This window comes from Oncorhynchus gorbuscha, linkage group LG14 (genome assembly GCF_021184085.1).
Source record: "Oncorhynchus gorbuscha isolate QuinsamMale2020 ecotype Even-year linkage group LG14, OgorEven_v1.0, whole genome shotgun sequence".
Lineage (NCBI taxonomy): Eukaryota > Metazoa > Chordata > Actinopteri > Salmoniformes > Salmonidae > Oncorhynchus > Oncorhynchus gorbuscha.
The window spans coordinates 4603753-4617035 of record NC_060186.1 but is presented as its reverse complement, the minus strand read 5'-3'; the positions used below and the strand labels follow the sequence as shown (position 1 = coordinate 4617035).

The 13283-nt window shown below is 43.7% G+C and overlaps 1 protein-coding gene across 1 annotated transcript; it reads right to left on the bottom strand.

Annotated features, from left to right (window-relative positions):
• Nucleotides 1-423: 423 nt before the first annotated feature.
• On the bottom strand, nt 424-6319 carry LOC123994318 (red-sensitive opsin). The gene is made up of 6 exons (XM_046296806.1): nt 6179-6319; nt 5089-5385; nt 1831-1999; nt 1534-1699; nt 1173-1412; nt 424-928 (listed from the first exon to the last, which is right to left on the bottom strand). Exons 1-6 carry the CDS (start codon nt 6267-6269, stop codon nt 830-832), a joined length of 1062 nt encoding a protein of 353 aa, XP_046152762.1. The 5' UTR covers nt 6270-6319; the 3' UTR covers nt 424-829.
• Nucleotides 6320-13283: the final 6964 nt, after the last annotated feature.

Sequence of the window (13283 nt, the reverse complement as noted above, 5' to 3'; positions counted from 1 at the left end):
GAGTAAACAGGGAATAAACAGGGGATAACAGGGGTAAACAGGGAGTAAACAGGGAATAAACAGGGGCTGAACAGGGGATAAACAGGGGCTGAACAGGGGATAAACAGGGGATAAACAGGAATAAACAGGGTAAACAGGGGATAAACAGGGGATAAACAGGGAGTAAACAGGATAGACATAGAAAGTTAGACCATATTTTCATTTCATGCATTTCATGCATTTATTTTTTTTACATTTTGTATTTGCAAGAAGGGCTACAAAAACATTGTTAAATACATTGTATACACAATTATCTATTTAATATCATTATAATTTTTCAATAATTTATTTATTTATTTGCAAGTGGGCTACAAAATGTTTAGCTCATAAGTTACCTATAAAGTGAACGATTTTGGAAACATTAATTATTCATGTAGTTTTGAGAGGATCAGATTTCCATTGGCAGTTCATGTCAGTTCTCCTTAGCTGTTATTCTGTCTAGTTTATCCTCTACAGAGTGAAGGGAATGCAGTCCAAGATGGCTACTTTTTTGGGAGGGGGGGGGTCACTTCAACAGACATTGATAGGACTGTACCTATTCCCACAATGTGCCACTGCAACAGCTACAGTACGCATATCAACACACAACTCTCTGGTTATTATAAAGACCATGGATTATAAAAACTCCTTGGGGTGATTCATAGCAATGTTTTTTAAACACGTTACAACTGTATGACGTAAAGCTTAATATTCTCCTGAGAATTTGTACTGTACATTTGAAAAAGTCCCATGTGGAATATCTCAGAACGTTCATAATTTGTTTCCAAGAGGTACAACGTTGTCTGGGGGTTTATGCAGGTGACACGGTGGAAACCTCTGTTTTTGATGTAGACACCTCCGAGCCATCTTCTTCTTCCTTGCCAAAGAGCTGCATGATGCACGTACGGAACTGGTGAGAGAAGAAGAAGAAGAAGAAGAAGAAGAAGAAGAAGAAGAAGAAGAAGAAGAAGAAGAAGAAGAAGAAGAAGATGAAGTAGAAGAAGAAGAAGAAGATGGAGAAGAAGAAGTAGAATGGAACATGAAGAGAGAAACTCTCAAAAATAAAAGTCTACATTTACTTAAGACACGAGGCCTTTAATAACTACTTTAGTAGTAAATGGATCAAAGTTCACAGCTATCAAAACAAAACACACCTGTTTATTCATGAAGACATAGATCACTGGATTCCAGATGGTGGCGCTTTTGGCAAAGTAGGCAGGCAGAGCAGCAGCCAGAGGGTGGAAAGCATACCCAGGGTTAGCCGCAGCAAAGCAGGCAAAGGCTGTGTAAGGTCCCCAGCATACACAGTAAGCAAAAATCATGACAACAACCATCCTGGACACTTCTTTCTCAGCCTTCTGCGTTGACTCAGAGTCTTTCTGCTGCGCGGCAACCTGTGGTCGTTCAGGAGAAATATATCCGATTGGTTAGATTTATCCCTCTAATATGCATTTTCAAAACGCCACAACGTAGCTGCTTGCTACGTGTTATGGTATATTTGAAAATATCACTTACGGCACGGATGGCCAGCCACACAAACAGGTAGCAGAAGACGATCACTCCCAGGGGCAGGAAGCAACATGTGATCATGAGAACGATCATGTATGACAGGACCCCAGGATCCTCATTACCGCCGAACACATCAGGTCCACAGGACGTTTTCAGTCCATGAGGCCAGTACCTGATTGAGGGAGAGAGAGATACAGAGATGGGTTGAATATTGGTTGAATAATGGTTGAATAATGAAACCTTTTTTTTTTAACTATGACGTTTTTCAATCCTCAGTGAAGGGAAAAAGAGAAGATGTCCCACCTGCTCCAGCCGAAGATAGGAGGGGCGCACCAGAAAGCAGACCAGACCCAGGAGAAGATTATACCTCCCGTGGCCCATTTAGCATCAAACTTGACATTTCCAAAGGGCTTACACACCACCACCCATCTCTCCCAGGAGATGACCGCCAGAGACCACAGACCAGCAATACCTGCATGAGATATACACATTAGATATACACATTAGATATACACATGAGATATACACATGAGATATACACATGAGATATACACATTAGATATACACATGAGATATACACATTAGATATACACATTAGATATACACATTAGATATACACAAAATATATACACATTAGATATACACATGATATATACACATTAGATATACACATTAGATATACACATTAGATATACACATTAGATATACACATTAGATATACACATTAGATATACACAAAATATATACACATTAGATATACACATTAGATATACACATTAGATATACACATTAGATATACACATTAGATATACACATTAGATATACACATTAGATATACACATTAGATATACACATTAGATATACACATGAGATATACACATTAGATATACACATTAGATATACACAAAATATATACACATTAGATATACACATTAGATATACACATTAGATATACACATTAGATATACACATTAGATATACACATTAGATATACACATTAGATATACACATTAGATATACACATTAGATATACACATTAGATATACACATTAGATATACACATTAGATATACACATTAGATATACACATGAGATATACACATTAGATATACACATTAGATATACACAAAATATATACACATTAGATATACACATTAGATATACACATTAGATATACACATTAGATATACACATTAGATATACACATTAGATATACACATTAGATTTACACAAAAGGTCCATTCTGATTAATGTCATTATGCTATGGTGTTTTAGCAACAGCCAATCAGTCTTTATCAGCGCTGTGCAGCAATGTAGAATTACCTTCTTAAACCTTGTGTGGTGTTCGGGTCTGTGGGACCCATTTTCAATGTTTACTAAAAGAAACATGATACAACTTTTTTTTTTCTCTAACCTGAGACTCATTGGCCTTGGTTCAATTTCTGTGAAGAACATATAAAATAACTCATTTTTATTTAATCATTTATTTTACATTTAATTTTTTTTTAAACTTCAAGGTCTCAGAGCAAAGTGACGTCACCGATTGAAACGCTATTTAGAGCGAACACCGCTAACTAGCTAGCCATTTCACATCCGTTACACTCACCCCCCTTTTGACCTCCTCCTTTTCCGCAGCAACCAGTGATCCGGGTCAACAGCATCAATGTAACAGTATAACTTTAGACCGTCCCCTCACCCATAGCCGGGCGCGAACCAGGGACCCTCTGCACACATCAACAACAGTCACCCTCGAAGCATCGTTACCCATCGCTCCACAAAAGCCTCGGCCCTTGCAGAGCAAGGGGAACTACTACTTCAAGGTCTCAGAGCAAGTGACGTCACCGTTTGAAACGCTATGTAGCGCGAACACCGCTAGCTAGCTAGCCGTTTCACATCCATTACATATGTCTGTGTGTGTCTGACTCTCCTCCCTTGGCCTGCTGTAACTATATAAGTGAGATGTTAGTAAAATTCCTGAACTAAGTGTTTTCATCATTCTAGATTGTAGCCGGTAGCAACAAGAAGAAGCTCTGCAATGTGTGTGGACCCAAGAAGGACAGGAAGTCACGGTACACATGCAAGAAATGCAAGACATACATTTGCAACACACACACAGTAAAACTCTGTCCCTCGTGGTGTGTAGACCGGCCTTAATTTGTTCTTCAATGGGGCTCATTTATCATTTTCATAAAATACTGTAAAATGTGTCCTTCCAATTTGTTCAGTTCAAAGCAATAAACATCAGTAGTGATGAAAACATTGTTTCATTTGTATTTTTTCAAGATTAACATGACTTATTCCACCCATGTCTTGATTACAATACATATATATATATTTTTTTAAAATCTAATTTTATTTAAAAAAAACAAATAGCGCTTTTATTGATAAATGTGATGTAGCAGAGGTTAATGGAAAATATTAACCATGTATGCTGTCTATATTGCTTGTAATTGATATAAGTCAACATCTAAGTATTAAGTATTTTTACGTAAATTGTTATGGCTGTATTGTTATAAAAAAACATTAATGTTTTGGGTCCATCAGACCCGTGAACGTTAGGTGAAAAACAAAAACATATTTATTTTACTCTTATTTTACCAGGTCAGTTAACTGAGAACATTCTCATTTACAGCAACAACCTGGGGAATAGTTACAGGGGAGAGGAGGGGGGGATGAATGAGCCAATTGGAAGATGGGGATTATTAGGTGGTATGAAGGACAGAATGGGACACCGGGGTTAACACCCCTACTCTTACAATAAGTGCCATGGGATCTTTAGTGACCTCAGAGAGTCAGGACACATGATTAACGTCCCATCCGAAAGACGGCACCCTACACAGGGCAGTGTCCCCAATCACTGCCCTGGGACATTGGGATATTTTTTTCTAGACCAGAGGAAAGAGTGCCTCCTACTGGCCCTCCAACACCACTTCCAGCAGCATCTGGTCTCCCATGCAGGGACCAACCAGGACCAACCCTGCTTAGCTCCAGAAGCAAGCCAGCAGTGGTATGCAGGGTGGTATGCTGGGTATTATGCAGGGTGGTATGCTGGGTGGTATGCAGGGTGGTATGCTGGGTGGTATGCAGGGTGGTATGCAGGGTGGTATGCAGGGTGGTATGCTGGGTGATATACTGGGTGGTATGCAGGGTGGTATGCTGGGTGGTATGCAGGGTGATATGCTGGGTGGTATGTTCTGTGGTGTGCAGGGTGGTATTCTGGGTGGTATGCAGGGTGATATGCAGGGTGATATGCAGGGTGGTATGCTGGGTGGTATGCAGGGTGGTATACTGGGTGGTATGCTGGGTGGTATGTTCTGTGGTGTGCAGGGTGGTATTCTGGGTGGTATGCAGGGTGATATGCAGGGTGATATGCAGGGTGGTATGCTGGGTGGTATGCAGGGTGGTATCCAGGGTGGTATGCTGGGTGGTATGCAGGGTGGTATGCTGGGTGGTATGCTGGGTGGTATGCTGGGTGGTATGCTGGGTGGTATGCTGCTGGCTTGACCACCACACAAGGGTTAAATATGAAACAAAATGGAGTCGATATAAAAACGCATCTTACCACATGTGGCGACGGTGAATCCCTCAAAGACACACATTGGGTGTCCAAGAATAAAGTAGCCAAACATCTGGTTGCAAACGCTGATGGTGCTCGCCAAAAGAGTCTCCGCAATGTCGGCGAACGCCAGGTTGACCAGGATCCAGTTGAGAGGATGTTGGAGCTTCTTGAATTTGGCAGTGGCCACCAGTACCAGGCCGTTGGTGAAGGTTGAGGCGACGACCACAAAGAGCATCCAGAGTGTTGAGATGTTGTACACCCATCTTGGAGCAATGTGGTAGTTGGGGCCCTCAAAAGGATCTGCAAAAAAAAAAAGAGAATTAAAAAACATATATGTATTTGAATATAAGTTGAATGCAACTTCCAAATCAAATCAAATCAAATCAAATGTATTTATAATGGTTAGTGGGAGGACATGGTTAGTGGGAGGACATGGTTAGTGGGAGGACATGGTTAGTGGGAGGACATGGTTAGTGGGAGGACATGGTTAGTGGGAGGACGTGCTTAGTCAAATCAAATCAAATCAAATGTATTTATATAGCCCTTCGTACATCAGCTGATATCACAAAGTGCTGTACAGAAACCCAGCCTAAAACCCCAAACAGCAAGCAATGCAGGTGTAGAAGCACGGTGGCTAGGAAAAACTCCCTAGAAAGGCCAGAAAACTAGGAAGAAACCTAGAGAGGAACCAGGCTATGTGGGTTGGCCAGTCCTCTTCTGGCTGTGCCGGGTGGAGATTATAACAGAACATGGCCAAGATGACTTATTGATGTAGTCAAATGAGAACAGTGAGTAATATGTTGAACAGAATGTGTGCATCAAAAGTTCTGAACAAAGAAAAACATTGTCATGACTCCTGAAATCTACTGTATGTATTAGTGTGTATACTGCTACTGCCAGTCGTGAATGGTATGTCTGCTGTTGGTGAAATATATTATGAAGGAAAAGACCTTTCAGCAACATCACTTACCATTATCTTCTGTAAATATACAACAACTACAATACTTTAGGATAATCCACAGAATTAGGCTCTTTCACTCCTTCTACCGGATGATATCAAGCCCAGGCACTACACTGACAGGATGTACTGTACCTTTGGTATGATTGCTGTTGGTGTAGGCGAAGCCTGATTCTCTGGTTGTATCGTCTCGTCTCCTTGCAGCAAACACTCCTAGCTCTGCCATCCTGGACCGGTGAATAGGAGCTAGTGAAGTTGACTGCTGAAGTCCGTGCATCTCCACTGTCCTAGTTTATATAGCATCCTTTGGGTGTTTTTAAAGGATTACGGCCTTGGAGGAATTAGGGCAGGGTGTGTGATGGTATGGACTGGACTGTCTTTCCTTAATTACCGTTAATTACCACAAACGACTAATTAAGGAGGATTTCAGAGGCCCATAATCTTGTTTGAAAGGGCATTGGTGGCGTAGGAGGTTAAAAAGTAATATAAAATGGAATGCTGCTGTAACTGTGGCCCAGACTTGTCAGTAGAATGGCATTGGGACGAGGTAAGTGAGTGCTCAATATCTAACCTTCAAAAAAACACAATCACCGTCACGCAATCACTCTTCAGATTGACAATACAGAATCAAATCAAGTACCTCATATCCATCAACTTACAACATTATGAATAACTGTATGGTCATTTTCCATGAAGAAACATTTGTGGGACTTGCTTTAACTCTTTAGAGGTTTTTTTATTTTTGGGGGGAGGGGGAGGAGGAAGGGGGGAGGTAGTGATTGGTAGTACGTACTGCTGTTCTGATTTCAGATTTGAATATCAGAGAAGTAGACCAAGGTCACATACTCTCTACGTTTTTGTCTACGATGCATCGTTGGGAGGTAGCTGATTTTTTAAAAGTCCCAATGTGGACTCATTGTCTCATCCCCTCCTATTGGTCCCAATGTGGACTCATTCTCTCATCCCCTCCTATTGGTCCCAATGTGGACTCATTGTCTCATCCCCTCCTATTGGTCCCAATGTGGACTCATTCTCTCATCCCCTCCTATTGGTCCCAATGTGGACTCATTGTCTCATCCCCTCCTATTGTTATCATTTGAACGTTCTGAAAAGCTCCACGGCAGTTCCTTCAGCAGTGAGCGAGAAGTTTGCTAAATGAGTTGCCGTGGTTACTAAAAACAGCTGTATCGTTTCGATCTGTACAAGCTGTGTTTCTGTTTCCGCTTCCAGATTTGAAAAGCCGAGACGCAGACCAAACACGTCTCACCGTCTACGTTGTTGTCTGACTTGTTGGTCATTGTGGTCGACGCAGATCGAAGACGTCTCATCGTCTACGTTGTTGTCTGACTTGTTGGTCATGTGGTCTAACAGGCTGATTTGTGTCAATAAGTTGTGATGTCACAATGGGGAGCTTTAGAATGTTAAGGAGATCCCATTAAAGTGGTTGGAGAACTGAACTTAAAAAGAACATATCAACAAGTTAAATGTAAGAAACTCAATCCAGACCAGTCGACACGTTTTAAAGTTTAAACAGCGTTTCTAGATTAAACATTGTAAGAGGAGTAGTGTGCAGAATAATAATAAGAAGTATGACCAACATCTAGTCTGGACTTTAGATTCGCAAGTCCCATCAAATGACTAATGACAATATTAAGCCTGTACTATGAAACATGTAGAATGGTATCCTTAGACAATGTCAGGCCTGTACTATGGTATCCTTAGACAATGTCAGGCCGGTACTATGGTATCCTTAGACAATGTCAGGCTGGTACTATGGTATCCTTAGACAATGTCAGGCTGGTACTATGGTATCCTTAGACAATGTCAGGCCTGTACTATGTAACATGTAGAATGGTATCCTTAGACAATGTCAGGCTGGTACTATGGTATCCTTAGACAATGTCAGGCTGGTACTATGGTATCCTTAGACAATGTCAGGCTGGTACTATGGTATCCTTAGACAATGTCAGGCTGGTACTATGGTATCCTTAGACAATGTCAGGCTGGTACTATGGTATCCTTAGACAATGTCAGGCTGGTACTATGGTATCCTTAGACAATGTCAGGCTGGTACTATGGTATCCTTAGACAATGTCAGGCTGGTACTATGGTATCCTTAGACAATGTCAGGCTGGTACTATGGTATCCTTAGACAATGTCAGGCTGGTACTATGGTATCCTTAGACAATGTCAGGCTGGTACTATGGTATCCTTAGACAATGTCAGGCCGGGACTATGGTATCCTTAGACAATGTCAGGCTGGTACTATGGTATCCTTAGACAATGTCAGGCTGGTACTATGGTATCCTTAGACAATGTCAGGCTGGTACTATGGTATCCTTAGACAATGTCAGGCTGGTACTATGGTATCCTTAGACAATGTCAGGCTGGTACTATGGTATCCTTAGACAATGTCAGGCTGGTACTATGGAATCCTTAGACAATGTCAGGCTGGTACTATGGTATCCTTAGACAATGTCAGGCTGGTACTATGGTATCTTTAGACAATGTCAGGCTGGTACTATGGTATCCTTAGACAATGTCAGGCTGGTACTATGGTATCCTTAGACAATGTCAGGCTGGTACTATGGTATCCTTAGACAATGTCAGGCTGGTACTATGGTATCCTTAGACAATGTCAGGCCGGTACTATGGTATCCTTAGACAATGTCAGGCTGGTACTATGGTATCCTTAGACAATGTCAGGCTGGTACTATGGTATCCTTAGACAATGTCAGGCTGGTACTATGGTATCCTTAGACAATGTCAGGCTGGTACTATGGTATCCTTAGACAATGTCAGGCTGGTACTATGGTATCCTTAGACAATGTCAGGCTGGTACTATGGTATCCTTAGACAATGTCAGGCTGGTACTATGGTATCCTTAGACAATGTCAGGCCGGTACTATGGTATCCTTAGACAATGTCAGGCTGGTACTATGGTATCCTTAGACAATGTCAGGCTGGTACTATGGTATCCTTAGACAATGTCAGGCTGGTACTATGGTATCCTTAGACAATGTCAGGCTGGTACTATGGTATCCTTAGACAATGTCAGGCTGGTACTATGGTATCCTTAGACAATGTCAGGCTGGTACTATGTAACAATTCCAAGTGGTAAAGAAGCTTATTTGGACAAGTGGGGTTCCGCAGGACTTAACCTTGGAACATCTAATTGGCGTCGACAGAAGTGCAGTCAGAAACCTGTTAATCTCTCCTGAATGAAGGTTCATTTTGGGGAAGCAGGGTTCGTCCAAAAACGTGAAGTGAGTCATGTTTAAACCCCTGCGCTCATAGAGCTGCTGAATGAGACATTCAGCCCTGAGAAGACCTACAGGAATAGGAGAGTCATGATGACGCAGGGCAACAGTCTGGTAAGGTGGTACCTCTCTCGGACGTTTATTTCATTGAGTTCTGTTTTCACCATTCTTGACTAGTGACAGATGCTCCTGCTTTTGTGCAAAATATTTCCAGCTATACCACAACTGAAACATTCAATTGAATGGTATAATTTCTGACATGGTACACTCTTAGAAAAAAGGTAGACGGTAGAACCCATTTTGTTCCAAGTAGAACCCATTTTGTTTCCAAGTAGAACCATTTTGGTTCCAAGTAGAACCATTTTGGTTCCAAGTAGAACCGTTGTGGTTCAAAGTAGCACCCTTTTGGTTCCAAGTAGAACACTTTTATGGCATGAATAGGGCTGTGATAGAGCCAACCCCACCATGGGGCTGGTAGAGGGCTGTGATGGGGCTGGTATAGGGCTGTGATAGAGCCAACCCCACCATGGAGCTGGTATAGGGCTGTGATGGAGCCAACCCCACCATGGGGCTGGTAGAGGGCTGTGATGGGGCTGGTAGAGGGCTGTGATGGGGCTGGTAGAGGGCTGTGATGGGGCTGGTAGAGGGCTGTGATGGGGCTGGTAGAGGGCTGTGATGGGGCTGGTAGAGGGCTGTGATGGGGCTGGTATAGGGATGTGATGGAGCCAACCCCACCATGGGGCTGGTATAGGGCTGTGATAGAGCCAACCCCACCATGGGGCTGGTAGAGGGCTGTGATAGAGCCAACCCCACCATGGGGCTGGTAGAGGGCTGTGATGGAGCCAACCCCACCATGGGGCTGGTGGAGGGCTGTGATAGAGCCAACCCCACCATGGGGCTGGTAGAGGGCTGTGATGGGGCTGGTATAGGGCTGTGATGGGGCTGGTATAGGGCTGTGATGGGGCTGGTATAGGGCTGTGATGGGGCTGGTATAGGGCTGTGATGGGGCTGGTATAGGGCTGTGATGGGGCTGGTATAGGGCTGTGATGGGGCTGGTATAGGGCTGTGATGGGGCTGGTATAGGGCTGTGATGGGGCTGGTATAGGGCTGTGATGGGGCTGGTATAGGACTATGATGGGGCTGGTAGAGGTCTGTGATGGGGCTGGTATAAGGCTGTGATGGGGCTGGTATAGGACTATGATGGGGCTGGTATAGGGCTGGTATAAGGCTGTGATGGGGCTGGTATAGGACTATGATGGGGCTGGTATAGGGCTGGTATAAGGCTGTGATGGGGCTGGTATAGGACTATGATGGGGCTGGTATAGGGCTGGTATAGGACTATGATGGGGCTGGTATAGGGCTGGTATAAGGCTGTGATGGGGCTGGTATAGGACTATGATGGGGCTGGTATAGGGCTGGTATAAGGCTGTGATGGGGCTGGTATAGGACTATGATGGGGCTGGTATAGGGCTGGTATAAGGCTGTGATGGGGCTGGTATAGGACTATGATGGGGCTGGTATAGGGCTGGTATAGGACTATGATGGGGCTGGTATAGGACTATGATGGGGCTGGACTACCCCAGATAATGTCCGCAGGAAAACGTCTGAGGACAGGTTTGCCTCATTAGACTAAACACTGTGAATGATGTTGGCAAGGTGTGAATGAGATAATTAGGTGATTGTTGAAAGGATAAGGAAGGATCAGGGAGTTAAGGAGTCAGTCCAGGGTAAATAGCTGAGATACAGAAATCCAGCTGACTACTAGGAAGTCCTGGCAACATCCAACCAAGGTGCCAGATCACCACAATACCTGGAAAACACAGCATAAGATAAAGGAAGTGTTAGAATCAAACCAAAACTTTATTAGTCACATGCGCCGAATACAACAAGTGGAGACTTTACCATGGAGACGCTGACTTACAAGCCCTTAACCAACAGTGTAGACTTTACCATGGAAACGCTGACTTACAAGCCCTTAACAGACAGTGTAGACTTTACCATGGAAACGCTGACTTACAAGCCCTTAACAGACAGTGTAGACTTTACCATGGAAACGCTGACTTACAAGCCCTTAACCTACAGTGTAGACTTTACCTTGGAAACGCTGACTGACAAGCCCTTAACCAACAGTGTAGACTTTACCATGGAGACGCTGACTGACAAGCCCTTAACCAACAGTGTAGACTTTACCATGGAAACGCTGACTTACAAGCCCTTAACCAACAGTGTAGACTTTACCTTGGAAACGCTGACTGACAAGCCCTTAACCAACAGTACAGTTCAAGAAGAAAATATTTACCAAGTAAACTAAAATAAAAAGTAATAATAAAAAGTAACACAATAAGAATAACAATAAGGAGGTTATATACAGGGGTACTGGTACTGAGTCAGTGTGGAGGTTATATACAGGGGTACTGGTACTGAGTCAGTGTGGAGGTTATATACAGGGGGTACTGGTACTGAGTCAGTGTGGAGGTTATATACAGGGGGTACTGGTACTGAGTCAGTGTGGAGGTTATATACAGGGGGTACTGGTACTGAGTCAGTGTGGAGGTTATATACAGGGGTACTGGTACTGAGTCAGTGTGGAGGTTATATACAGGGGGTACTGGTACTGAGTCAGTGTGGAGGTTATATACAGGGGGTACTGGTACTGAGTCAGTGTGGAGGTTATATACAGGGAGTACTGGTACCTAGTCAGTGTGGAGGTTATATACAGGGGGTACTGGTACTGAGTCAGTGTGGAGGTTATATACAGGGAGTACTGGTACCTAGTCAGTGTGGAGGTTATATACAGGGGGTACTGGTACCGAGTCAGTGTGGAGGTTATATACAGGGAGTACTGGTACTGAGTCAGTGTGGAGGTTATATACAGGGGGTACTGGTACCGAGTCAGTGTGGAGGGTATACACAGGGAGTACTGGTACCTAGTCAGTGTGGAGGTTATATACAGGGGGTACTGGTACTGAGTCAGTGTGGAGGTTATATACAGGGGGTACTGGTACCTAGTCAGTGTGGAGGTTATATACAGGGGGTACTGGTACTGAGTCAGTGTGGAGGTTATATACAGGGGGTACTGGTACCTAGTCAGTGTGGAGGTTATATACAGGGGGTACTGGTACTGAGTCAGTGTGGAGGTTATATACAGGGAGTACTGGTACTGAGTCAGTGTGGAGGTTATATACAGGGAGTACTGGTACCGAGTCAGTGTGGAGGCTCTATACAGGGAGTACTGGTACTGAGTCAGTGTGGAGGTTATATACAGGGGGTACTGGTACTGAGTCAGTGTGGAGGTTATATACAGGGGGTACTGGTACTGAGTCAGTGTGGAGGTTATATACAGGGGGTACTGGTACTGAGTCAGTGTGGAGGTTATATACAGGGGGTACTGGTACTGAGTCAGTGTGGAGGTTATATACAGGGGGTACTGGTACTGAGTCAGTGTGGAGGTTATATACAGGGGGTACTGGTACTGAGTCAGTGTGGAGGTTATATACAGGGGGTACTGGTACTGAGTCAGTGTGGAGGTTATATACAGGGAGTACTGGTACCTAGTCAGTGTGGAGGTTATATACAGGGGGTACTGGTACTGAGTCAGTGTGGAGGTTATATACAGGGAGTACTGGTACCTAGTCAGTGTGGAGGTTATATACAGGGGGTACTGGTACCGAGTCAGTGTGGAGGTTATATACAGGAGTACTGGTACTGAGTCAGTGTGGAGGTTATATACAGGGGGTACTGGTACCGAGTCAGTGTGGAGGGTATACACAGGGAGTACTGGTACCTAGTCAGTGTGGAGGTTATATACAGGGGGTACTGGTACCGAGTCAGTGTGGAGGTTATATACAGGGAGTACTGGTACCTAGTCAGTGTGGAGGTTATATACAGGGGGTACTGGTACTGAGTCAGTGTGGAGGTTATATACAGGGGGTACTGGTACCTAGTCAGTGTGGAGGTTATATACAGGGGGTACTGGTACT